Source organism: Phyllopteryx taeniolatus, chromosome 2 (assembly GCF_024500385.1).
Source record: "Phyllopteryx taeniolatus isolate TA_2022b chromosome 2, UOR_Ptae_1.2, whole genome shotgun sequence".
NCBI lineage: Eukaryota > Metazoa > Chordata > Actinopteri > Syngnathiformes > Syngnathidae > Phyllopteryx > Phyllopteryx taeniolatus.
The window spans coordinates 8,361,076-8,388,869 of NC_084503.1; the positions used below are offsets into that span (position 1 = coordinate 8,361,076).

Here is a 27,794-nt window from a genome sequence, read left to right on the forward strand (position 1 = left end):
TGCCGCCTGTGTGGAGTTTGCATGTTCTCCCCGTGCCTGCGTGGGTTTTCTCCGGGCACTCCGGTTTCCTCCCACATCCCAAAAACATGCATTAATTGGAGACTCTAAATTGGCCGCAGGTGTGAATGTGAGTTCGAATGGTTGTTTGTTTGTATGTGCCCTGCGATTGGCTGGCAACCATTTCAGGGTGCACCCCGCCTCCTGCCCGATGACAGCTGGGATAGGCGCCAGCACGCCCGCGACCCTAGTGAGGAGAAGAAAATGGCTGGATGGATGGATAAATGGATGGATGGATAAATAACTGTACACTGCAAATATTCGTGTGCGTACAAACACAGACAGAATGTCGGGCTTCATTTCCTTGTCTTGCACAATGGCAAACACGGCAGTTTTCGGCAGGCTGGAGGAGCTCCTGCCTGGGAAGGTTTTCTTTTTTCTGGCCTGCGACTGACGGGATGGTGGTGTTCGTCTCCTCTGACGCACACGCCTCCTTGTGCTCAGACCTCCGCTCCTTAGTGGGACCGAGTTGGCCAGCGGTGGAGGCGGCGGGTCTCGTTGTTGATCCCATGGCGTAGGCGGATCTCCCGGAGGCGAACTTGGCCACCGAGTCCGTCGCCACGGCTCACCGCCGAGTCCAGCTTCGGCCCGGCGACTTATGCTCTGCGAGTACAGAGTTTGTCACGCCTGCTCCTTGTCCACCAAGTGCGGCTCAATGGGAAAACGTAAAGATCGGAGTTCGGAAGTTTTGCTTTTCAATGTATTTTAATCCTCGTATTTCTAGCCTTGCGTAACAAAGCATTCAGTAATGGCGGCTGTGAATGAAAAAGTAAATGCCTACAGAGGCCTGTCAACCAATCAGCGGTTGTCAGACCAACCCGAGTTCCTGGTAGCTCTGGAAAGACCCTACGCGCCAGGAGGAACTCAACGATCCAAGGGGAACCTTCCGTACCCTGGTCGTTTTCTTTCAGGGGGACACAGGGGGAACTCAAGCTACAAACCGTTGTAGCTTGGTAAGTTCCTACAAATGTTTCTGCGGCTGGAAATCCCCTAATGACACAAATGCAACAGGCTAATTTCAGAGTTCTTTATGTCACAGAGTTAAAAATGGAATTGGCTGATTTATTTATTTTGTTTCTTCTTACTTGTATTTTCGACCTGCATTAATCATTTCATGGTTACTTTGAGTATTTGTGAATTAAAGCTCAATTACTGGTTTTTATTCATCGTTATTCTATCATTTCCTTTGTAATCGGCCTTCCTCTTCTTCCGTCGTACCTGTTGGCCTTCTGTCTTCCCTCCGATTATGATGCTTGTTGAGGTTAAATCGTGAATGAAAGAGCTCCTACTTTGTGTATATGTGCCATATATGTTACAACCTCCAGTGCATATTGTTCCCACCGACATGTCATTATGACTTCAAGGTTTTGAGTCATTTCTTTCACTAATAGTAGTTTTATAGACGATTTTTAGTGTCTTGTTTTGACGCGAATTGTACACTTTGTTACGTGAACTAGGCTAAATAAGCATTTATTTCCAATTGTAAATACGGTTATTTTAGATGTTAAGGAAGCAGGGGAGAAGAAATGACTTCTTAATGTCTTCTGCAGGTATGTTTTCTTTGTTTAATATTATTTTGGGTGTTTACTTTTGCAACCTGTGCACTGTCTCACTTTAGCCACTAGGTGGTAATGTTTCCCCATTTACGGGCTTTTGAGGTTTGAAACATAAAAAGGTTTTCTTGTCACAACTCCTGTTTATCAATGTAAAAATAGGTTTAATACAAAATATATTTTTAGGAATGAACAATATTCATGTTGCAAAAAAAAAAAACATAATCTGGGATGTTGCTTGATGAGGGAAGCAGAGGTGCAGAAGAACTTCAGAAGACAAACAATGTAGTATCTCCTGCAGGAGTAAATCAATGCTGGAAACCTGTCAATAGATGCATCATCATTGAACCCTATCCACACACCCGTTACATTTACAACCTCTTTTTCTTTTGTGCATAATGACTTGGAACACTGCATTTTCCCCCCTGTTGTCCCTGTGGTGGTTTTGTTCAATAAGAACCTCATTATTAATCCTCCCAGTTGGTCCCGATGGATAATCCATCGATTTTGTGTACCGCTTCTCCTCACTAGGGTCGCGGGCGTGCTGGAGCCTATCCCAGCTGTCTTTGGGCGGGAGGCAGGGTACACCTTGAACTGGTCGCCAGCCAATGGCAGGCCACATAGAGACAAACAACCATTCGCACTCACATTCACAACTATGGGCAATTTAGTGTCTTCAGTTAACCTACCGTGCATGTTTTTGAGATGTGGGAGGAAACCGGCATACCCGGAGAAAACCCACGCAGGCACGGGGAGAACATGAAAACGCCACACAGGCGAGGCCGGATTTGAACCTGGGTCCTCAGAACTGTGAAGCAGATGTGCTAACCAGTTGCTCACCGTGCCGCCATTATTAAATTAGAATATCATTAATATAATGAAGTTTATTATTGCAGTAGCTTAATTTAAAAAGTGAAACTCACATTTTATAGATTCATGAAACATACATTTCAGAAAGCCAATTACACATGTATAATTGTTGATGACCAAAACACTTTATTCACTGTAAAATCACATCACCAGGTTAGTCCCATTCCATTATGCCAGGATTGCTGAGGAACGCTTCAGTGACATGCAAGGAGTTTGTCTGGTCTACAAGTGGAGCGCCACGGGTCTGCTGGATGAAATGCTGCAAGTTACATTGTCTCAGCTCCCTTTTCAGCACCTCAAAGGATGATGTAGATTAGATTAGAAAATGTAAAATCTGGCTGGAATCTGTCGAAAAACAAAAAGAATGGTCACACAGGGCTTGACATTAACACGGGCCAACTCGCCAAATGCCGGTGAATTTCAGCATGGGTAGGTAAAACCACCACACCCACTACCCACTTTGCTGGGTTGTATTCCGATTGGGGGTAAAAGAAATGAAAATTCATACCCTAAGCTTTTCCTCTGTAGTTTGTAGCTCTTTCAAAGTCCTTGACAGCGTGTCATCCAGTTCTTCTCTTTGCTTCATGCGATAGTTGAGCTCCAGTTTTCGGGGCCTCAATATCTCCTCAGAATGTTGAGTGTCCACCTGGGGGTTTCCAAGTTGTATGTTGTGCTCTACATGTGAAGAATGGACTAGAAGCTCTTCGACGCGATAACTATGATCATCTACTGATAACTGTATCTGGTGTAAACCACTCCGCAATTCTGTTGTTTACAATGAATGAATGCAGACAGTATTTTATTTGAAAAATGACCAAAAGTACAGAAATTCTGACAATATAAATCCTACCTTGTTCTCTATCTTTTTCTTCCTGTAACCTTTCTTTCCATCGTTGATTGTGCATCAGCTCTGCCTCATTATTTCTGAACCATTGCTCCAGTACGTCCAATTCATCTGTGGCGCCACAATTCCATCCAGGAATTGTAGCAGACGCCTTTTCTTGTTCCCGGCATTCTGTCTCATCTTCCAGATCTTGAAGCTGAAGCTGCAAGTCTTTCAGCATCCTCTGTTGCTGCAGAATCTGTCTAAATAGCTCATCCTTAGAGGAGGAGGAAGTGCCATTCATCATTGGTGGGTAGTGAGGATCAAGAAAATTTACAGGGGAAGCGCACAGTTCAGGTGAGGCCTTGGGAGAGGCCCAAACCTGGTTTGATTTAGTCCTTCTGGCAACTGTTGATGCACCAAGACTACAAGTGAGAGCCCTCTTTGGATCTCTCTGTCGGAGGGATCCAAAGAGTCTTGTGGTTTGAACAGAGCAGGATGAATGAGTCTGGATTTTTTCTCTTGCCCATCACTCAGGCTGGGACCAGTCCGTCGCAGAAGGAACTGAACCTCTGAAGCCAACTGTCCAAGCTTATTCAGATGCTGCAGCGGAAATTCATCGGCAACTAGCTGTCTCTCTGTGCCCCGTAATTTCAAGATTAGAATGTAACGACCGCTTTGACCTGCGTAACAGACACAAGGTTCATGTAAACCGTATACATACAATACATCCAATACATACAAGTACAATAATAGTAATTGAATTAATCTGTTCCAGTACCAAAACGTTGCTGTCATAGAACCTTTGTTAACTCATCAGTGAGTGTTGTAATTAACATTTAAATTTTTTGTAGTCAGCGTGGCACGGTGAAGGACTGGTTAGCACATCTGCCTCACAGTTCTGAGGACCGTGGTTCAAATCCCAGGTCTGCCTGTGTGGAGTTTGCATGTTCTCCCCGTGCCTGCGTGGGTTTTCCCCGGGCACTCCCGTTTCCTCCCACATCCCGAAAACATGTGTGGCAGTTTGATTGAAGACTCTAAATTGCCTGTAAGTGTTAATGTGTGCACGAATGGTTGTTTGTTTATATGTGCCCTGCGATTGGCTGGCAACCAGTTAAGGATGTACCCCGCCTCTGGCCCGAAGACAGCTGGGATAGGCTCCAGCACGCCCGCGACCCTTGTGAGGATAAAGCGGTACAGACAATGGATGGATGGATGGATTTTGTACTTAGCAGCCAGAACCTTTCCTATATTTTATTTTTTAGGGGTTGAGTTTAAATGTGGAAAGTGGCACAAAACTGCTTGTGCAAGAGAAATGACAACATCCTGACAAGAAGTTGTCTGGGATATGCCACACACCACTCGGACCACACCCTCCACACACACCTTCATCTCCATCATTGACACACAGCACCCCCGGAAGCTATAAGGAGAGATCGACAGTCAGGGTTAGAAGCTTAAATAGGACTTAAGCAAAATTCAGACATCCATCCTTTTTCTATACCACTTCATAATTCACATATAGACAAACAATCATTCACACTCATATTTAAATGATCACTCATGGGGACATAAATCAACCACACCAGAATCAGTGACCTCAGTGGAAGTCAATCATATGTGGTGTGCAATCCCTACACTTGGACATAAAAGATTAGAACTCCGCCCCTTTAAGAACTGGTTGCATGGCCAACTATGAAATTGATAGATGGGCTGAGCTCATTGGACCGATAATTACTACAAGAGGAGCAGAGGAGGTGGACGTGTTATGCTATTGCCTTTATGACCCAATTTTGGATAAATGGCAGGGAATGGACAGATGCCATAATTTAGGGAATCATCTTTGCACCAATGTAAACTTTGATTTGCAGTGAATGATGAGTGCTTGAAGTATGATGCATCAACCTTATCTACCCCATAAATAAAAACAAGCTAACATAGTGTAAACAAAAAATAGAATCAAGTTGTTTTGAGCATGTTATGATAAAACAAAACATATGTTCAAACAGAAATGTGTGAAATGTGTGTGGTGCTTTTTTCTCCGTGTACACGTTTGAAGGATGCAGGAATGTCGCAGAACAACCTGACATTCCTGGTTGACTCAGACTGTGCAGAGCTACTGTACACTTCAACTCCGTTTACAATAGACAAAGCATTCTTGGTAGCATCGAACATTTCAGAAAAAAAAAAAAAAAAACTACGCAGGACCTCTCATGATAAGTTCTTAGAAATTAGTGCGATAATAAATCTGTCATATGTGTGTGTGTTCCGGGTTTTGTCTTCCCCCCCTGTTTCACACACACCTGCTCATGTGAGCATCTTCATCACCTGTGCCTCGTTCACCCTAATTACCCCTTGTATATAACCTCGTGTCTCATTTCCTCTCGTTGCCAGTTCGTTGTACCTTGTCGTCGCGTTCCAGCATTCCTTGTTTCCACGTCATAGATTCACAGTAAGACCTGACCCTGTTCCGATTATCGACCTTGTCTCTTTGCCTCATGTTTTTGGATACTGTTGCCTCTCTTGGATTGCCTGCCTGTGTACCGACCTATGCCCGTCTATTAAACCTCTCTTTTTGGAAACTGTCAATTTGTTTTGGAGTCGTGCATTTTTGGGTCCTATCCTCTGTTCCGTTCATGACAGAACGAACTGGCCAGAACATGGACCCAGCAGACTCAGACCCGGTGCGCAAGGCCCTTCAAGCGCAGGGTCAACGCCTCGCGAAGCAGGATGAGCAGATTGCCGCCCTCCACCTTCATCTAGAGGGACTGTCAAGGAATCAGGACAATATGATGAGACAGGTGGCCTCGCAGTTTGAACTTCTTTTGAAATTTTTTCAAGAGAAGGAACCAGTGGGCACCACACCCAGTACTGCCACGGTATTTCCGTGTGAAGTAGTGACCATGCAGCCACCTGCCACCTCCGCTGCTGTCTGCCCACAGCTCTCTCGACCGGAGAGGTTCTCTGGAGAATCTGGGAACATTAAGCCGTTCATCACGCAGTGCGAACTCCACTTTGAACTCCACCGAGCGGGCAAAGATCGCATTCGTCATTTCCCACCTGACTGGTTGTGCGGAGGCGTGGGCTACTGCTGAATGGAGCCGCAATTCCGCCGCGTGTCATTCATGGGCTTTTTTCGTCAAGACTATGGAGCAAATTTTTCAATTTTCCACTCCTGATCGTGAGGCAGCTCGCTCCCTTGTCACCTTACAACAAGGCAAGCGCAGGGTGTCAGATTACGCGATTGAGTTTCGCATTCTAGCAGCTGAGACTCATTGGAATAATCGGGCGCTACTCGATGCCTTTTTTCAAGGACTATCCCCCGCCGTCAAGGATCATTTAGTCCCGCTAGAGCTGCCACCCGACTTGGACACTCTCATCGCTCTCGCCCTCAAGATCGACAGAAGGCTTTTGGATCGCGAGCTGGATGGAGATCGGCGCAGGGATGCTTCACCGCGCACTTGGAGGACGAGCCTCGGTGACAAGCCAAACCAAGGCAGATTCCCTGCTGCCAGTCTCAATCCACTGGCTAGCGTCACCACGGATGAGCCCATGCAACGGGGCAGGTTCCGTCTCTCCTCTGAGGAACGTCAACGCCGGCTGAGGGAAGGGCGGTGCTTCTACTGCGGTCAGTTGGGTCATTCCGTGAGCAACTGTCACGTCAAAGTTGCCGGTGCCGGTAGCCAGGGCACGGGAGAGGTGAGTCTGAATTTCATTAAGGAAGACCCTACACGGGTTCTTCCTAAAGTGACACTATGCTCTCCTGATTTATCTCAAGTGCCCACCTGTTATCAGGATATTAAAGATGTTTTTTCCAAGTCCAAGGCCAAATCCCTTCCACCCCACAGACCTTATGACTGTGCTATTGACTTGCTGCCTGGAACCACACCCCCACGAGGGAGGTTGTTCTCTCTTTCAGGGCCGGAACACAAGGCCATGAAGGAATACGTAGAAGAATCACTGGCAGCCGGGATCATTCGCCCATCTTCATCCCCTGCGGGAGCAGGATTTTTCTTCGTGGACAAGAAAGACAAGACCCTGCGACCCTGTATCGATTACCGGGGTCTCAATGAGATCACGGTAAAAAACAGGTACCCTCTTCCTCTCATCTCCACCGCCTTTGAGTTCCTGGAGGGAGCCAAGATTTTCACAAAACTGGACTTAAGAAATGCATATCATCTAGTCAGGATAAGGGAGGGGGATGAATGGAAAACAGCATTTAACACACCAACGGGACATTATGAATATTTGGTAATGCCTTTTGGGCTTACTAACGCTCCAGCTGTTTTCCAGAACCTTGTCAACGATGTCCTGCGCGACATGTTGAATGTTTGTTTTTGTTTATTTAGATGATATTCTGATATTCTCCCCGGATGAGGAGACTCACATTATTCATGTCCGCTCTGTTTTGCAGCAGTTACTGCAGAATCAACTCTATGTCAAGGCTGAGAAATGTGAGTTCCACCAGGCGTCCGTTTCTTTTCTGGGTTTCGTCCTGGCTCAAGGTGAAGTCAAGATGGACCCTTGCAAAGTCGATGCCGTTATTAATTGGCCTACTCCCACGTCACGCAAAGATGTACAAAGGTTCTTAGGGTTCGCAAACTTCTACAGGAAATTCATCAGGAATTTCAGTTCTATAGCCTCTCCTTTGCATGATCTTACCTCCCCACACAAACCTTTTGTATGGAACCCGCTTTGTCATGCAGCTTTTCAAAGACTTAAGTCGAGCTTTACCTCCGCTCCCATCCTTACTTTGCCAGATCTCAAACAGCAGTTTGTGGTAGAAGTCGATGCGTCTGATGCCGGAATAGGAGCAGTGCTCTCCCAGAAGTCTCTCAAGGATGAGAAGTTACATCCTTGTGCGTTTCTCTCCAAAAAATTGACCCCGGCTGAAAAAAATTATGACATTGGCGACCGTGAACTGTTGGCAGTCAATGTGGCTTTGATGGAGTGGAGGCACTGGCTAGAGGGGGCACATACTCCGTTTTTAGTATGGACAGATCACAAGAACCTTGAATATATTAAAACTGCCAAAAGATTAAATGCGAGGCAGGCTAGATGGGCTCTTTTCTTCTCTAGATTTAATTTTACGTTATCATACCGACCGGGTTCTAAAAATGGTAAGCCAGATGCTTTGTCACGCATTTTCTCCGAGGAGAGTTCTTTGTCCGACCCTAAGACTATTTTGCCTAAGTCATGCTTCATTTCCGCTTTTGTTTGGGACATTGAGACTGCGGTTGAAGGGGCTCTGAAAGACACTCCTAGCCCTGAAGATTGCCCCGAGAACAGGCTTTATGTGGTTCCGACCTTAAGGGGAAAAGTCATCCACTGGGCTCACACGAACCGAACGGTATGTCACCCAGGCATTGCCAAGACGCTATCAGTGGTCGAACAGCGCTTTTGGTGGCCTAATGTTAGGAGGGATGTTAGCGATTAGGTCAATGCTTGCCAGGTATGTGCTGCTAACAAGGCCTCTCATCAACGTCCTTCTGGGGAGTTGAGACCCCTGCCAATACCACAACGTCCTTGGTCAGACATTTCCGTAGACTTTGTTACAGGATTACCGGCCTCTAAAGGCAATACCACCATTCTTACAGTTGTTGACAGGTTCTCTAAGATGGCGCACTTCATTGCACTTCCAAAACTCCCCTCAGCTAAAGATACTGCCGAGCTAATGATTAATCAGGTTTTTAAGTTCCATGGTTTCCCCAAGAATGTGGTGTCTGATAGGGGTCCCCAATTCATTTCGCAATTTTGGAAGGAGTTTTGTAAACTCATAGGTGCTACCGTCAGTCTGTCATCCGGGTTTCATCCTGAAACCAACGGCCAAACCGAGAGGCTGAACCAGGACCTGGAGACGGGGCTCCGATGTCTCGCTTCACAGGAGCCGCGATCCTGGTCTCAGAAACTGGTTTGGGTCGAATTCTCCCACAATTCCCTCCCCTCTGCATCCACTGGTCTATCGCCTTTTCACGTTGTGCATGGTTACCAACCATCTCTGTTTCCTGCCATAGCCCCAGAATCCACAGTTCCAGCAGCATTAACCTTGGTGAGACGCTTTAGGAGGACCTGGGAGCGAGCCCGCCAGATGCTGCTGCGCCAGGGACGGTCCTACAAAGCCGCTGCTGACCGTCGGAGGACACCGGCCCCGAACTACAAAGTGGGTCAGCGAGTTTGGCTTTCGACCAAACATATTCCACTCCGGGTGGAGTCCAAGAAGCTCGCTCCCAGGTTCGTTGGGCCCTTCCCCATCACAAAAATAATCAACCCTGTCACCGTGAAGCTGAGGCTCCCAAGGTCTATGCGGGTCCACCCTACTTTTCACGTCAGCCTACTCAAGCCAGCCCGGGAGTCCCCTCTGGTCCCGCCTTCCAGGCCCCCTCGTCCCCCCCGGTTTGTGGATGGGGGCCCTGTCTTCTCTGTGAAGCGGCTGTTGTCATCTCGTTGGAGGGGCAGGGGGTTTCAATATCTGGTGGACTGGGAGGGCTATGGGCCTGAGGAGCGTTCCTGGGTACCGTCTGCGTTTATCATGGATGATTCGCTCATTCGGGACTTCCACGTTGCGCATCCAGCATTCCTTGTTTCCACCTCATAGATTCACAGTAAGACCTGACCCTGTTCCGATTATCGACCTTGTCTCTTTGCCTCATGTTTTTGGATACTGTTGCCTCTCTTGGATTGCCTGCCTGTGTACCGACCTATGCCCGTCTATTAAACCTCTCTTTTTGGAAACTGTCAATTTGTTTTGGAGTCGTGCATTTTTGGGTCCTATCCTCTGTTCCGTTCATGACAAAATCCAATTATTTTTGGTTCCTTGCAGTCAACAAATTTTCACGCTTCGATTTTGTTACATGATGAAATAAATCTTCAGTCACTGCTCCGTGGTTATTACTTTGAATCACAGTTTGAAGAATGGCATTTAATGATCGCATAAATGAACTGTTCTCCCTCTCCACCTAAGCTGACCATTTCAGATTCTTCTACTGTTTTTTGACTGCTGTTACTGGGCGTGGCACATTTACAGTATTTTTTGTCAGTTAAGGAAAAACGTTTACTTCTCCCAAAAATAATGTTCAAAAACAAATAATACCCACTGCTAATAAAAGTGTACACTTACCTCTTAGTTTAAGTACTTGGTCATTGATACTGCTAATCCTCTGCCTGTAGTTGTGTGGTTAAGTTGGTTTGTTAATGTGCAAAATCGACTTCACATATTTACCTACAGACACTCTCCAGCTTAGGAAGAGAAATGAACTTTTGGCTGGTTGTGAATGGAAGAATGTAAAATTTACAAGAATCATATCGCTGCCGTTGGGTAGAATCCTCGCATCAACAAGACCGCCACAAACAACACGCTTGTTGAGCCATTACCATTGCATGGTCAAAGGAAGCTGAATACATTTGATTGGTTAATAATTTGTAAAATTAACAGAACCAAATGGGGACTGACCAACAGTACCAATTTGTGAACACATATTAAATTAACCAAACTTGGACATACTGAAGGATTCTGCCTGACAGCGATAATATACTGTACTTTTAAGCACCTTTACTGTAATCAGTAATGATTAGAGTAAATGACAAGTGTAATTTGGCATCTTAGTGATGAAGCGCTGCCTTCTTTTTGGGGGGAATATTTGTTTGGATGTCATTATCTTTGTCAAATTTGTAATGTGTTAATGTGTAAAAAAAATAAAAAATCGGCAAACATTGTCAAAAATATCAGCCAATTTTTGCCTATTTAAAAAGGTCTAATATCGGCCAATTAAACTGGCCGCCCGATTAATGGGTCGGGCCCTAATAAAAACATCAATCAGGATGGCAAGACGTATTTTGCTCCGCCATGTTTGGAACACACTAAGATTTTATTCATACCAATTAACATTTTAGAATAAAATAAATATTAATTCAATATTCAACATCTTTATTTGAAACAATTGTATTTACATACAACCCCAATTTCAATGAAGTTGGGACGTTGTGTTAAACATAACAACAGAATGCAATGATTTGCAAATCATGTTCGACCTATATTTATTTGAATACACTACAAAAACAAGATATTTAATGTTCAAACTGATAACCCTTTATTGTTTTTAGCAAATAATCATTATTTATTATTATTATTTTATGCTTCATAATGCGCCACACATTTTCAATGGGAGACAGGTCTGGACTGCAGGCAGCCCAGTCTAGTGCCCGCACTCTTTTACTACGAAGCCACGCTGTTGTAACACGGGCAGAATGTGGTTTGGCATTGTCTTGCTGAAATAAGCAGGGGCGTTCACGAAAAAGACATCGCTTGGATGGCAGCATATGTTTCTCCAAAACCTGTATGTACCTTTCAGTATTAATGGTGCTTTCACAGATGTGTAAGTTACCCATGCCATTGGCACTAACACAGCCCCATACCATCACAGATGCTGGCTTTTGAACTTTGCGTCCACAACAGTCCGGATCTTTCTTTTCCTCTTTGGCCCGGAGGACTCGACGTCCACAATTTCCAAAAACAATTTGAAATGTGGACTCGTCGGACCACAGAACACTTTTCCACTTTGCATGAGTCCATCTTAGATGAGCTCAGGCCCAGAGAAGCTGGCGGCGTTTCTGGGTGTTGTTGATAAATGGCTTTTGCTTCGCATAGTAGTTTCAAGTTGCACTTACGGATGTAGCGCCAAACTGTATTTACTGACATTGGTTTTCTGAAGTGTTCCTGAGCCCATGTGGTGATATCCTTTACACATTGATGTCGGTTTTTGATGCAGTGCCGCGTGAGGGATCGAAGGTCACGGGCATTCAATGTTGGTTTTCGGCCTTGCCGCTTACATGCAGTAATCACCTGTGTGATGTTCCAAACAGGTGTTTGATGAGCATTCCTCAACTTTCTCAGTCTTTTTTTGCCACGTGTCCCAGTTTTTTTGGAACGTGTTGCAGCCATAAAATTCTAAGTTAAGGATTATTTGCTAAAAACAATAAAGTTTATCAGTTTGAGCATTAAATATCTTGTCTTTGTAGTGTATTCAATTCAATATAGGTTGAACCTGATTTGCAAATCATTGTATTCTGCTTTTATTTCTGTTTAACCCAACGTCCCAACTTGATTGGAATTGGGGGTTGTATTTGTGGTGCTTCTTTCAAAGACCAAATTGTAACAGTCTATCCATCCATTCACCTAACCGCTTATCCTCATGTGGGTCACGGGTGTGCTGGGCTATGGGCTAGAGGCAGGGTACACCCTGAACTGCTCGCCAGCCAATCGCAGGGCACACACACATTAACACCTACGGGCAATTTTGGAGTCTTCAATGAACCTACCTTGCATGTTTTTGGGATGTGGGAGGAAACCGGAGTACCCGGAGAAAACCCACGCAAACTCCACACAGGCGGGGCCGGGATTTGAACCCCGGTCCTCAGAACTGTGAGGCAGATGTGCTAACCAGTCGTCCACCGTGCCGCTGTAACGGTCTGTATGATTATAAATTAACATTTAATTTCTACTCTAGCAGCCAACGGAAAGACATTTTCCACAGGAGCAATGAGTCATCGGACGTGTCCCATCCACATCAGATTCGGAAAATTTACCTATCCGTCTCAGTTTAATTTGACTGGAGGTGAGCAAGGTGACATGGTAAGCGACTGGTTAGCACATGTGCCTCACAGTTCTGAGGACCGGGGTTCAAATCCCGGCCCCGCCTGTGTGGAGTTTGCATGTTCTCCCCGTGCCTGCGTGGGTTTTCTCCGGGTACTCCGGTTTCCTCCCACATCCCAAAAACATGCAAGGTAGGTTCATTGAAGACTCTAAATTTCCCTTAGGTATGAATGTAAGTGCGAATGATTGTTTGTTTATATGGGTCCTGCGATTGGCTGGCGACCAGTCCAGGGTGTACCCCGCCTCTCGCCCGGAGATAGCTGGGATAGGCTCCAGCACGCCCGCGACCCTCGTGAGGAGAAGCGGAACGGAAGATGAATAAATGAATGAATATTTAAACACAGACGATGCAGCAACACCTACAGACAGAGCATATAACAATATTCACAGGCATACTGTATGTTCTTTATGCTCTGTGAAAAAATGACAACTATTGCCAAAGCTTTGTCGCCATGTCTTCTTCATGCATCATTAAATCTATGTGTAATGTGTATTATAAGTATGTACTGTATGTATGTATAATGTACTGTACCCTGGTGGTCAAGGGAGACGCACCAGAAGGAGCAGAACAATTTCCATGATTCAATTGAAGAACACTTCTTATCTGTCTGACTACACACGTTACATGATCTCTTAAATTAGTGGTGTGAAGAATAAGGTTTGTGTAAAACAGAACGTTTGAATATTGATTTAATACATTTTATTGTATTAAAAACATTCTCATTTGATCCATTCATAGTGTTATCGGGTGTATCAAACAACAACAACAAAAACACAAAAAACACATCCTCAATGATTTACTACCTTGGCATAATGATGCATTATGTTCACAGTTTCTAAAACATTTCATGATAAGTGCAAATTCCATTCTTGACAGTGCGGCAAATTTCTCTTTTCTTCTGTTGCATCTTTCTGTAATCCTCACCCGGGTACAGTGGCGGAAATTGGCATGTGCGAAGTGTGCAACCTCACAAGGCAACACTCTGTTTGAAAATGTCATATAATATAACAAATTTCAACATTTACATCAGCACTCCAAACCCCCATCACACCCCCCCAGCCATCGATGATCATATTTGAAGGTGAAAGTTATTGCTGAAAGTGATCATCAGATTATGGGACAGGACTAAAACGTGGTAAAACTTCTGTCAGCACCCTCCGTGTTGACGATTAGATTGAGGGTGCGCTATCTAGGTGCCGAGGGGCGACTTCACACAGGGCGCCATTTAGGCCAGCAACTGCACTACCCGTGTACACTGCATATCCTTTTTACCTCACACTTTTACAGACTGCATTACTTTATTTTATGCTGAAAGAATCCTTCAAACCCTTCAGTGCTTGCCGCTTTGTGATTCTTTTCCAGGCCTCTGGAACTTTTGCTGGGTTGGCCTGATACTCCCTAGCAAATTGAATATTGTAGCGTACCAGTACATACTTCCAGTAATCAGACGCTTCCATTGTGGGGTCTGGGGGTATGTGCCAGTCAGGATAGACGGTATTATAGTCTCTGTATTGAACCCACTCCGTAGTTTCCCCATACATTATAAATGTACAATGACTCTGCACATCAGTTGTACACAGAGATTCAACCAGGACTTCAGTTGAATAATGTCTGTATCTTCCAAGCCCCTGTGGTCGATGCACAGCCGCATGATGTTTCTTGTGTTCTTTGCCACCTGCTTCACAAGGAACTTTACAAAATGGACACTGCTGTCCACATCCAATTATTCTCTCGAATAGCTCATTCTGTGGTTTTACTGCAAGTTTTTTTAGACTTTCAGTTATGTCTTCAGTGTTGGCGAATTCAACAAGGAATGTGTCCTTTAATGTATTCAAAGATGCAATGAAGCTTTGTGTAAATGAATGGCATGTGCTTTGGATCTGAAACAGACTGCGTTTTTGTGCCTCCTCTGCGATTACAATGTCTTTAATTAGATATTTACGCATTTCGTTGACTAGATTTGGAATGTTCGCATCGTCTTCTGATGTAAAATTTGAGGCCTGCTTTATTGCATTTATTAATTTACAAACTACAACCTCCAGATTCTTCTTCTTTAATTTGTACAATGTCTTGTCCTTTTCCATTTGTTGACAGATGTGAAGAAGTATCTGATCCTTAACGTATGTTTCATAGTGACAGATGTACTTGACAAAACTCTTGAAATCATCTTTCAGCAGTAATTCTTTCTGAAGTTTGTATTGGAAACAAGAGCGTGAACTGTACATCATTGAACGACTGCTTGTCAAAATTTCATCAACAATTTCAATTCCCAAAGATCTGTTGATGCAATCCTCAACAGCCGGTTGGATACAAAGCTGGACAAAATCATTTGCTTTGCGTTGGCAATGATCGGTATTGTTGTATAAATCCAGAAAGTCTGACAAGTATTGGTGCCTGCACTTTTCCAACTGTGTTCGGGGATCATTATTTGACAAGAATCTTTGGTGCAGCTCGAGGAATTTTCTTGCAGCAATGCCACAAATATGGAGTTTGATGTCAATCTCAAACTGAGTGTTGGTTTGGTGACATCTGTAACCTTGATTAACCAATTCATCAACCCTCTGCAGAAGATCTCTTGAGAGCGAATCATGGTAATCACCATTTGACTTAGTTTTATCAAGAATAAACTGGGTGGCTGTCTCGATGACATTGTCTGCAAATATCTGTAAATCTCCTTTGCACAAATTTTGAACTTTCGCCATAAAGGTGTTGACATGGTCACCTCTGGTCTTAAATGGGTCCATTCCAAAATCCTTTAGGTTTTCAATATGTTGTAAGTTCTCGTTCACGTTCCGATGTGAGACATTTTTCTTCAGTTGGGTAAGAATGAATGCAGGTATATCTTGCTCTTTGAGTGTAGATACATTGGCAGTAGCTGTAGCCCACATTTTGTCAAACTCCTCTCTCAGTTGGTCATCAGACAGTCTCAAGTCTTTGAAGTCATGCAGAAGTTCCATGACTCTCTCTTCAATCACAACGTGGTACTCCTGTTGTATATCCTGTGCCTTTTTCAAACCAATTTTTAGCTCAAAGACTTTGTCCAATTTAGTATTCACTGAATGTTGAATATCATTTGAGACACATGTGATACTATTGAAAAAGTCAGTTTTGTATTTCTCTATCAAATGTACACGTCTGTCTTTCTTTCTGTAATAGTCAAAAAGTTTCTCATTGAATTTATTTTTTTGGAATTGAATTTTTACGGATAGTTCCGATTTCTTTAACTTGACTAATGTATCCCATGTTTCCCATCCAGCCTCATTGTTAGCATTTAAGATTTCTGACTCTGCTGCTGTCTGCCAGGAGAGGAGTGCTTTTCGCATCTCCCATTCCCACTGGGCAAACTCTTTGCACAGGTTGTCATAAGCATGGGCCACAAGTGTGTTTCTGAAACTAAAGATGAAGTTCTCATATTTAACCGCTTTCCACAGACTACGCATCCATTCTAGAAACTCTGGGATCTTTGAGACATCATTACTCCTTCCTTTTCCTACTGACTCCAGAAGATTTTTCTTGAACTCTGCTACAGCTTCACTGTAACCAGTGTTTACTGGTGCCATTGGAGGCGTTCCATGCCAAAGTCCTGGGATGTTCCAGTTGTTTTTTTCCAAGTCATAGTTGAGCACATCTGTGAATGCTTGAATCGAAGGCTGTCTCTCCATTTCAGCTGCAATTTGGGTCATTTCATTTAGTTGGTCCAATAGATGTTGTCTCTCTGTCAAGTTTTTGGCATGAGCTGAAACTCCAGCAACATTTTGGTGCACAAAATGACAAACTGAATATTTTCCAATTTGTTTCATTCTCATGAAGGCATGGACAGTAATTTGCAGGACATCTTTCATTTCAGTTGCATTCTCCATTGCAATGTTGATAATGGTCACATCACTTAAGCCTATGACAAAGGTTGCCAGTTGGTTGTCATGCTCATAACTATCTTCCAGTTGTGAAAGGTCAGGGGATTTCAGACCTTCAGTATCAATGAGGAGGATGAAGTCACAACCCAACTCAATTTGTGTATCGTCTCCAACTTTGATGAAAAGCATATAGGCCCCTCTTGTACATCTGCCGCTGCTGACCGGAAAATGAACACCAAACATGGTGTTGAGAAGAGTTGATTTTCCAGTACTTTGAACACCCAACACGGTTAGTACTATCAGCCTGCTCTTCTCACCAACCTTCTTGTGAAGCTCCATTAGCACGGCTGTCACCCACTTCTCTGGGATGTTTGAAGCGTCTCCATCCAAAAGCTCCAATGGATACCCGTCCAACAGCATTTCAGCAGCTATAGCAGGCAAATAGGAGAATTTATCTGTGGCATCTCCTGATTGCATGGAAACCTCATAGTTTAGTCCCATTTCTCTCATGTAATGCTCTACTCCTAAAGAGCTATCCAGCAAATCTTGATCAATCTCTGCAATGAGTTTGGCATCCTTATTTCTGCATTGCTCTTTGAACTTGTTACGCAGGGCAGTCAATTTTTCACGAGAATGGGTATTAAATATGAACTTCATCCACTTTAAGAAAACATTTATTTTCTCTTTGTTGCTTGTTGCTAAGATGTCAATAAAATCTTGCATTCCTTGCGACAATTTTTGCTTGTTTTGCTCTTCCCAAGTGTGTCTTTTCTCTGCCCGTAGCTGAGCTTTATAATGCTCAGCACCCTCAGTGCCAACATCAATCATTCTGCATTCTTTCATCTCCAGTTGTGATAATCTCTTCCAATGTTCTCCTTGCAAAGGAAGTTGTTGTTTCTTGTAGTGTGGTATACTTCGTACACTAATACCCCTCATAATATCTTTAGCAGTTTTTTTCTGGTCAAGAGTGTTGTTTTCATCCACAGACAGACCCAAGTCAATTGCTTTGTCAAGCATTTTTTCTATACTCATTGTGTGTTTTATGTGAAGCAGTGAGTTCTTGATAGCTCCACAAAGTCTCTGAGAAAACTCTGCCACATTCACTCTTGAGTCTTTGATTTTAACACTGCTATTTGGTAAATTCAGCGTTTGCAGTGTTTTCTTGACAGACATCATATCCTCACAGGCACCCTCTTTGCGATTAACAACAAAATGGAGTTTGGATTTTGCATCTTGAAGAGCTGTCAGAATGTTGTGCTCCTTGTCTTCAATTTTGTCCAAAAATACAAAAACTGCATTGGACACTTCATAAAGAAAAGAAAATTGTGCGAGTGACTCACAAATATCTCCTCGCAAATTAGCAAACGTAATTGGCTCTGGGAATATGTCAAGATTCTCTCTCCCACAAGGAAGGAACCAGCAAACCTCCACTAACGTATTTGAAATTTTTCTAGTCCGTGCCCCTCCTTCCATGTCTCTGTGTATAAATATATTGTGATTCTGCTGGCCACAGCTGAGGATGTGATTTAAAAACTGAGATTTGGATAAACTGCAGTTCTTTAGCCTCACAAAGGAAAAGAATGGTATCGTTGCTTGCACAATGTTGTTCTCAACAAATCCTCTGGTCTGACACAAATCATGCGGACACCACTCCTTCACAATTTCTCTCAGAGCCCATAGCATCAGAGTACACTGATTGTTGTTGCAGTGGGGCAACAGCAAGGGGACAGAAAACTGGCATAACGACATCTTCAGGGCCATTTCCTGCTGTAAGAAGCTGTCAGCACAAAGAAATAGACCTACTATCAGGTCAAGAGGATGAACTGTGTTTTCTGAGTTACATGCTGTGTAAATGTCCAGTTGGTCAAGGCTGTCTTCGGTTTCCTCAGAACTGCTTAATATCTGCGTACAGTTCCTGCACCCAGCATCGATTTTAAGCAGTTTTCTGAGGAAACAAAATGGTATTTCATCTGCTGATAAAACAACTGTTTCGTATATGCTGCTTTTGTTGACTTCCAAAAGAGACTGAAGAGTGAGTTTGTTCGGATAATATTTCTGTAGTCCAAGGTTGGAGAGGAAGTCGAACAGGTCTGTCAAAGAGAAAGACAAGATTATTGAAAAATAAAAAGCATATCTGTTTTTGTTTGTTGGATTGTATCTAGACTTCAAATGGCGATTGACATGCATGCCTCTGAATGCATTTCGAGTAGTTAAATCAAAATGATTAAATTTGCATGCAAAGTCACAAGCAGACAAAACCCTGCCTGAGGAGTGGATTGGGGTGTGTGAGATGGGGTGGATATTTCACAGGAGACCCATATCTAACTGCAAGGTCCTAACTGAATTACTTTGATTTCAAGGGCCCTATTTTCGTGAGCAGCATAAATCTGACATGGCGGGCGGGGTAAATCTGCATGGAGGCGGGTTAGACCGGATTTTGGTAGTTTCACAGACAAGCGCAGGCTCGGTGGATCTAAAAGAGCTGGGTCTGTGCTGCTGTATTTTTTGAGGTACAAGATACAAAATAAACAAAATGCCCTCTCGAGGATAATCACTTGGGTGATACGTCTTCAAATGAATAAACACATTGTCCGTTTTTTGAGGACGCAGACATACCTTACACATAGGCTAGTTAAATAATTGCATTGCTCCACTTTGCATGGAGACACCCCCACACAACCGCCGTTGACTCCGTCGCATGGGCGAGGATGGGCCGCCGCCGACTCAGCAGGCTTCGAGGACGGCTAAGTCGGCATCTCAAGCTCCCTACGGGCTCAGGCAGTTGCCCAAGGCTGCAATTTTCAAGGGGCCCAAACAACGTACCCCCCCCCACACACACACACCCCCACCCCTGTTGTTGGTTTATGATCAGGGGTGCACATTCAAAAACATTTGTCTGGTTGTCAAATGAGCAACAGAGGTTGTTGCTTGGTGCTCATTTTCCCCGACCCAACAACCTCGCTGGATAAACTTGATATAAGTATGTGTGTAAAATTTGAAAGCTTAATTGATTTGCATGAGGGGCGGCACGGTGGGATGACTGGTGAGCACCTCTGCCACATAGTTCTGAGGACCTGGGTTCAAATCCGGCCTCGCCTGTGTGGAGTTTGCATGTTCTCCACGTGCCTGCGTGGGTTTTCTCTGGGTACTCTGGTTTCCTCCCTCATTCCAAAAACATGCATAGTAGGTTGATTCCAAACTCTAAATTGCCCATAGGTGTGAATGTGAGTGTGAATGATTGTCTGTATGTGCCCTGCGACTGGCTGGCGACTATTTCAGGTTATACACCATTTCTCGCCCAGAGCCATCTGAGATAGGCCCCAGCACACCCGCGACCCTAGTGAGGATAAGCGGTACAGCAAATGGATGGATGAATGATATCTTTGCGTAGGTTTCCAGCCTTAGTTGAGGTTTTTATTGCTCACATCATTTGGATATTTTATTGCTCACATTTAAAAATATGATCACCCTATAGATGAGGAGACTTCACCACCACCAGAAAAGAGAAGTCAACTGCAGACACACACTTGGCCAACAGAGAAGGCAAAAGACGGCACAGTAGGGCGTGAAGAACAGCTCGGAAGGCATCTCTAGCACAGCCCAACTGAATCTGAATCTTGAATTGAATCGCCGTAGATGGAGAGCCAGCTGTGTTGGTCGGAAGAACGGTGTTGAGTCGCTTACAGAGTTTCCTCTGTTTTGTCACTCTTGGCATGCTTCGAAATATTCAGGAGTGGACTGTTCCGCATGGATGCCAGACAGAGCATGACAGTTGGTTTATGTCCCTCCCTGAACTAATGGCGTTCATTGTCATCCACCTCTTGCGTGGGGTGATCAAACTTCCATCACTCTGCGACGCTGGGTCAGAAAAACTGGGACACTCACTGAATGTACATGTCCTTTATCAGGCATGCACTGGCATGAAGGAGAGTCGGGTGGACTTCCTTGTGGAGCTTGCAAGCGAACTCGCACAGTCACATGGGAGCCAAGAAGTCGAATAAGGACAACCTTCTTCCGCAACAAATTCCCACACCTGGCCAAGGGAAAAGAGCAATGTGCCAGGTGAACTTTTGGTGCAAGAACAATCACGCCACTGTGCACTGTGTTGATTGCTACAAGTCCACGTGGCAAATGCAGAAAGGAGATGGTGTGGCAGTGCCAAGTATGTTCAGACAATGTAGAGGGTTTAATAGCTCACTTTAGCCACATACTGCACAGATTTGTGTTTGTACACAACCCCAATTCCAATGAAGTTGGGACGTTGTGTTAAACATAAATAAAAACAGAATACAATGATTCGCAAATCATGTTCAACCTATATTTAATTGAAGACACTCCAAAGACAAGATAATGTTCAAACTGATAAACGTTATTGTTTTTAGCAAATAATCATTAACTTAGACTTTTATGGTTGAAACACGTTCCAAAAAAGCTGGGACAGGTGTCAAAAAAGACTGAGAAAGTTGAGGAATGCTCATTAAACACCTGTTTGGAACATCCCACAGGTGAACAGGCTAATTGGGAACAGGTGGGTGCCATGGTTGGGTAAAAAATGAGCTTCACTGAATTGCTCAATCACTCACAAGCAAAGATGGACCGAGGTTCTCCTCTTTGTGAACAAGTGCGTGAGAAAATACAGTTCGGCGCTACATCCGCAAGTGCATCTTGAAACGCTACTATGCAAAGCAAAAGCCAACACCCAGAAACGGCGCCGGCTTCTCTGGGCGGGCTCATCTAACATGGACTGATGCAAAGTGGAAAATTGTTCTGTGGTCCGACGAGTGCCCATTTCAAATTGTTTTTGGAAAATTGTGGACGTCGTTAGTTCCAATGGCATGGGTAACTTACACATCTGTGAAGGCACCATTAATGCTGAAAGGTACATACAGGTTTTGGAGAAAGATATGGTGCCATCCAAGCAACGTCTTTTTCATGGACGCCCCTGCTTATTTCAGCAAGACAATGCCAAACCACATTCTGCACGTGTTACAACGCGTGACTTTGTAGTAAAAGAGTGCGGGTACTAGACTGCCCTGCCTGCAGTCCAGACCTGTCTCCCATTGAAAATGTGTGGCGCATTATGAAGCGTAAAATACGACAACGGAGACCCCGGACTGTTGAACAGCTGAAGCTGTACATCAAGCAAGAATGGGAAAGAATTCCACCTACAAAGCTTCAAAATTAATGTTCTCAGTTCCCAAACGTTTATTGAATGTTATTTAAAGAACAGGTGATGTAACACAATGGTAAATATGACCCTGTCCCAGCTTTTTTGGAATGTGCTGCAGCCATAAAATTCTAAGTTAATGATTATTTGCGAAAAACAATAAAGTTCATCTGTTTGAACATTAAATATCTTGTCTTTGTAGTGTATTCAATTAAATATATGTTGAACATGATTTGCAAATAATTGTATTCTGTTTTTATTTATGTTTAACACAACGTCCCAATTTCATTGGAATTGGGGGTTGTATTTCATTTCAGTAATTTATAAGTAAACAAGGTGTGTTGGAATCTTATGCATCAGCAATAAAACTCAACAAAAAATGAAAAACAAATTGTTGACCTTACTAATGTAGCCCGGTGGTAATTCGGGGTACTAAAATCTTCAAGGGTGAATATAAACTCCTTTATCACCCTTCTATAAAGGTTTATATTGATGGGGATTTTTTGGTTTGACTAATTACAGTATATAGTATTGTAAATATGAGGTTGTTCTCTTCCTGTGCTAAGCCATTCGAATTAGTGTGTATTGTTGAGTGTAGTATGGGTTGGAGAGGTGAGAAGAGATGTTGTCTCGCGAGAAGAGAAGGGGGAGGAGAGAGTGGCGCGCGAAAAATATAGGAGGACGGACGTTGAAGAACGTAGAGAAACAAAGCACCGGAGAAAAAAAGAAAAACAGAGTCAGCAAAACCCCGAACGGTTTTGCTAAGAGAATTTCATCCAGTACCGCTGAGCAGTTGGAGTGGGTAACTCCAGAAGCCCGGTCGAAGGACTTTTCCGTGGCAAAATACGTCGCTGTTAGCAAAGTCACGAGGTACGGCTAATGCTAACCTGTAGCACAGCCACGAGGTACGGCTAAGGGACGAGAACATTTAAAAAAAAGCAGCATTTACCAGTAAAAATGGGGTGTCTTCTAACAGACAGGGTATTTGGGATATATATATATATATATATATATATATATATATATTTGTTGTTAAATGGATAAAATCTGTAAGAGGAGATCATAAAAACATGAACGCTATAAGGACAAATGTAAAGGTAAATTCAAAATGGCGCACTTCCTGTTGGGTTTAGGGTATGGCTCAAAGAGACTTTTTTTGTAGGTCTTGGGTTGTTCAATATGCCTACCAATTTTGTTAGACGAGACATACAGCCTGGGCTGCTTTGTTGAAAATTTGTAGGGGGTGCCACAGCCCTTTTTAACAAATTGCACAAAAAAACTGTAAACGACTGCAATGTTCACAAGACTTGATGTGTGTGCAAAGTTACATGATTTTGCATGCATGTTTAGACCCTCAAAACAGTGTTGGTTTCCAGCGCGGTGAACAGCACGTTGCCACGGCAATAGCGTTTGTTGAAAACTCATCAACTTTGTATTGTGTTATCATGAAGGCCTGAAGTCTTCTGAGCAAATATTAAGTAGATTGGATTAACCTGCTAATAGAAGAACAACAAAGTATGAAACATCTAATTTCCTTGTGGCAGTAGGTGGCGCTATTAGTAAGCTAATTTTTTCCCCCATAGATGCCTTTATGTGTGGACTGTCATCAAGTGTGTGATATTTTGAAGAGATGACCATCTGGAGTCAAGTTACAACAGCTTTTGATGCCATGGTGAATCATCCAAATTTGCCACACCGCCACGTCCATGCCTTCTGCCAAAACGTCTTGAGACTTAACTGACAAAATTTTAGGTGGATCTGCTCAACATACTCGGCGCAGTACATATAAAATGTGAGGGAAGACATTTGTTGTAAAAAATATTTAGCAAAATATTGTCATACAGATGTCTTCAGGGCGTGATTTTAATGTAATGTGAAATTTGGGATTTTTAAGGAACATGTACAGGGGAGTTAAGTATTTCCCATTTTGTGGCGAAGGAAATTTGCATCCATCCATCCATTTTCTTTACCACTTATCCTCACGAGGGTCGCGGGCGTGCTGGAGCCTATCCCAGCTATCTTTTGGCGAGAGGCAGGGTACACCCTGAACTGGTCGCCAGCCAATCGCAGGGCACATATAAACAAACAACAATTCACATTCACATTCACACCTACGGGCAATTTAGAGTCTTCAATGAACCAACCATGCATGTTTTGGGGATGTGGGAGGAAACCGGAGTACCCGGAGAAAACCCACGCAGACACGGGGAGAACATGCAAACTCCACACAGGCGGGGATTTGAACCCGGTCCCCAGAACTGTGAGGCAGACATGATAACCAGTCGCACACCATGCCGCCCGAAGATAATTTAGTATCCAAAATGTGATAGCCCGCCTGCATCATATAGTATGGCGAAATGAAAAGCTTTTAACAACTCTTAATATCCCAGGTCTAGAGATGTTACCCGCCAAGTTTGAAGTCAATCGGATGAAAGCTGCCATGTTGTTAAATATATTCTAGAAGTTATCATTTATTTGCTTAGCTTGCATTAGTATTATGGACGATTTTAGATGTCTCGCCTTCGAAAAGATGACTCAGCATCATCCGATGGAAGGGCGCCTGGACCAAGGACGTGATCGGATGTGGTCGGGGACGTGACAGGTGTTGGTCCAATGTTTTGTGTTGTGTCTTATTGTTTAGAACATTATGTCTGGGAAAAACCCTCCTATTTTCAAATAAATGCAGGAGCGACGGGAGAGATTGTTTAGAGCGTGTTGAGACGCTGTGATCTGAACAATCTCCCATACGCCCTCCTCATGAGAAAAAGAAACCAGCGTCTTCATTCCTTTTGTGTCTATTTTTTATAATGTTGGGTAAGATAAATCCAACATTAAATTGGTCCTTCGAGCCGGATGTCAACACACCCGAGGATTCCAGTTGTGGAGCCGACTTCCAGTTAAGAGACCGTGGCCACGGCAAGTAAGACCCTTTACGGGACTGGTCTTCGTTCTCCTCAACTGGGATCTGAAGGTTGACGACAATCCACAGGATTGAAGACGACTGGTGAGTTAAATTTTTAATTTTTTTTTAGGAAAAAGGACGCCGGAGTCCAGAAATTCCGCGAGGACGGCGGAGTCCTGTACGTACTTAAATTCCGTGTTTAATAAACCCTGTGAATACTAGTCAATGGCGGGTAAAATAAAGAAACTTGGAAAGTTTCATGGCGTCGTAGTTAAATTCCGTATAGGACGGCGGAGTCCTCTAATGAGCTGTTGACAGACGTAGTTAAATTCCGTATGGGACGGCGGAGTCCTCTGACGAGCCAGTGTGAATGAAAACTGTTTGAATGAGAGTGTAAATGGGAAATGGGAAACCACTAGGTTTTTCATTCCATACCAAAACAGTGGGAAAGTAAACGGTGGACTTTTGTGGATGCAAAGGCAAGAATTCTCCACTCGAAAGAGTTGAAGTGAGAATTACCACAGAAAGTAAATTTGAATCACCGTCCTACTGAAAAGAAACAGTGTTCTAGACTACCCTAGGTAGTATTACACTGAACCAAATTCTTTCAAATGGGGAAAGGAAGTAGTAAAATAAAAAACAGGAATACACTGCAGTGTAACGGTTGGAGGTTCATAAAATTAAATTTAAAAGAAAAAAAGAAACAGGATCCTGATCAAATTTAATATTTAGAGACAGGGATAACCGAACACGGCTTTAATGGTTGGTTAAATACACAAAAAATAGCCGCGTTGCAGGAATCAAATTATATAAAAAATAAAAGACAAACCACCGTTAAACACCGGTTGTCTGCAGCCTTGCAGCTTATCACAAAAATAGAAGATAAAAAAGAATGTGATGAGCTGCAGTAATACAGAGCATGCGTACCAAACCCACGCACATTGTTAAATTCATTAAGACCAGACGCTACTGTGTTTACAGTAGTGGACATTAATGCATTAATGCATTAATGCATTCTTTTCAGTACCAATAGAAAATAACAGTCAATTTTGGTTTGCATTCACATTTGAGAAAAAAATATATATATATATACATTTACTAGATTACCGCAAGGTTACTGTGAAAGTCTAACTAATTATTCACAAGTTATGACAACACGCATGTCTTCTGGCATCTACAGATGAAGACACATGCAAAGATTAATTGACCTTACTGCATCATCTAACAGAAGAGGGACATAAAGTTAACAAAAATAAATTGCAATGATGTAAAAGACAAGTTAAATATCTAGGCCATAATTTAAGTATAGGAGTAAAGACTATATTAGAAGACAGGAGAGCTATAGTCTTAAAAAATCCTAAACCACAGACGAAGAAACATATAATAATCATTTTTAGGTCTGACAAATTATTGTCGAGCATGGATTCCAAACTATGCAGAAATTGTTGCACCATTGTCAAAATTAATATATGAAAACAACCTTAAAATTACATCACCTGTTTAATGGAGTACAGAGGCAGAAAAGGCCTTCTGTGACATTAAACAACATTTGGTCTCCAGTGCTGCGCTAGGCCTTCCAAATTTAATGATAAAACATTCATTCAAATGGTAGATTGTAAAAGCTATTGCATGACCTCCGTACTTACACAACAATACGGTGATAAGCTAAGACCAATAGCTTATTTTTCAACTAGAGAGCAGTTCACCCTAAAGGTCCCACATACAGTGTCTGCTCTCCTATTGCAAATCACCTGCAAGACATTTATCTTGCATTGCCATCTTGCTATCACAACCACATTTGACTGTTGAGCGATGCACAACCTTAAATCCAGCCACACTAATACCCTTACTTGATGAAGGCACGCAGCATGATTGTCAGGAATTGGCTGAACAAGCTGCTGAATTAGTAGCATTAATCGAGGCATGCAAACTAATGATAAATAAAGATGGTACAATCTATACTGATAGCCAATATGAGTATTCCACAACAAGAACGCAATTATTGGGAAAAACAAAGTGCAAAACTACAAAATGAAATTTACATTAGCACAGGAAAAAAAAAAAAAAAAAAAACCTATTCAAATGGGCTGCTATATTGAGACATGCTGTGTCACGTCTCAACCGGAGGGATGGTGGCACAGATAGATTGACACTTTACAGCCCTAAAAAATAGCAGAAAGAAACACGTGGGTTCATTTAACACACTGTAAGAGTCATTTCAGCTGAGTACTCAAATAGGGAAGGTGAGCAAAAGTCTGATAACGGAGCGGGAGCAGATGTGTAGATTCTGAAAACGCTTGCTGGTCAGTGAAGAAAAAAGACACCAACCCTTTTAGTGAGAACTCAGCAGAAAGGCACACCCACGTTGGTTATGAGATTCGATAAGTTGTTACGTAGCAACTTTGGCTACTAAGATGTTGGTTTTGTTTTTGTGGTACATGGGACGTCCCACCCTCAATGATAAAACCCATTTTTTAGATAGAAAATCACCTACCAACTGGACCAATATGACGAACCCAATAATAATAATAAAAAAAAATGTTTGAATCATTAACTCGTATCAAAAGGAGTACAGCTGATGATCAAAATTGTGGGCATGGCCTCCAAATGCGGCAAAACGGTTTAATATTTTGTGCCCCCAAAATCAAGCTGCTTTAATCATAATTCCATATGCGGCTCTCACCAATGATGCTCAAGAGAATGGGCAGAATTGGGGATTTAGATATGACTGGTATGCAACTATAGGTTTTGAATGGAAACACCTTATTGGTGAAACAGGTTATGATTGGTCCAGTTGGTCAAAAAGAACAGCAAAAGAACAAAGAAAGAAGTTTAACATAAGCAAAACGGCCCATAGTTTAATATTGAAATACAAGTCACCCAATGTGTTTGATAGTGAGCTTGTGGGCCTATTCTGG

At 43.1% G+C, this 27,794-nt stretch overlaps 2 protein-coding genes and 1 long non-coding RNA gene across 4 annotated transcripts in view; 1 reads left to right on the forward strand and 2 right to left on the reverse strand.

Annotated features, from left to right (window-relative positions):
- LOC133470298 (uncharacterized) overlaps window positions 1-27,794 on the reverse strand; it is a 101,094-nt gene that overhangs the window by 70,951 nt on the left and 2,349 nt on the right. The window lies entirely within an intron of this gene.
- On the forward strand, window positions 5,753-10,419 carry LOC133470278 (uncharacterized). Its single transcript, XM_061758482.1, has 2 exons — window positions 5,753-7,394; window positions 9,318-10,419. The coding sequence occupies exons 1-2, from the start codon at window positions 6,451-6,453 to the stop codon at window positions 9,364-9,366; spliced, it is 993 nt and encodes a 330-aa protein (XP_061614466.1). The 5' UTR covers window positions 5,753-6,450; the 3' UTR covers window positions 9,367-10,419.
- On the reverse strand, window positions 13,638-19,632 carry si:dkey-85k7.12 (up-regulator of cell proliferation). Its single transcript, XM_061758504.1, has one exon. The coding sequence runs from the start codon at window positions 18,992-18,994 to the stop codon at window positions 14,252-14,254; it is 4,743 nt and encodes a 1,580-aa protein (XP_061614488.1). The 5' UTR covers window positions 18,995-19,632; the 3' UTR covers window positions 13,638-14,251.

Coding starts and splice junctions, on each gene's coding strand:
- LOC133470278 (XM_061758482.1), top strand. CDS start 6,451: ATGGAGCAAATTTTTCAATTTTCCACTCCTGATCGTGAGGCAGCTCGC. Junction 7,395..9,317: donor GAGATCACGGTAAAAAACAG/GTACCCTCTTCC, acceptor TTCCTGCCATAG/CCCCAGAATCCACAGTTCCA.
- si:dkey-85k7.12 (XM_061758504.1), bottom strand. CDS start 18,994: ATGCATGTCAATCGCCATTTGAAGTCTAGATACAATCCAACAAACAAA.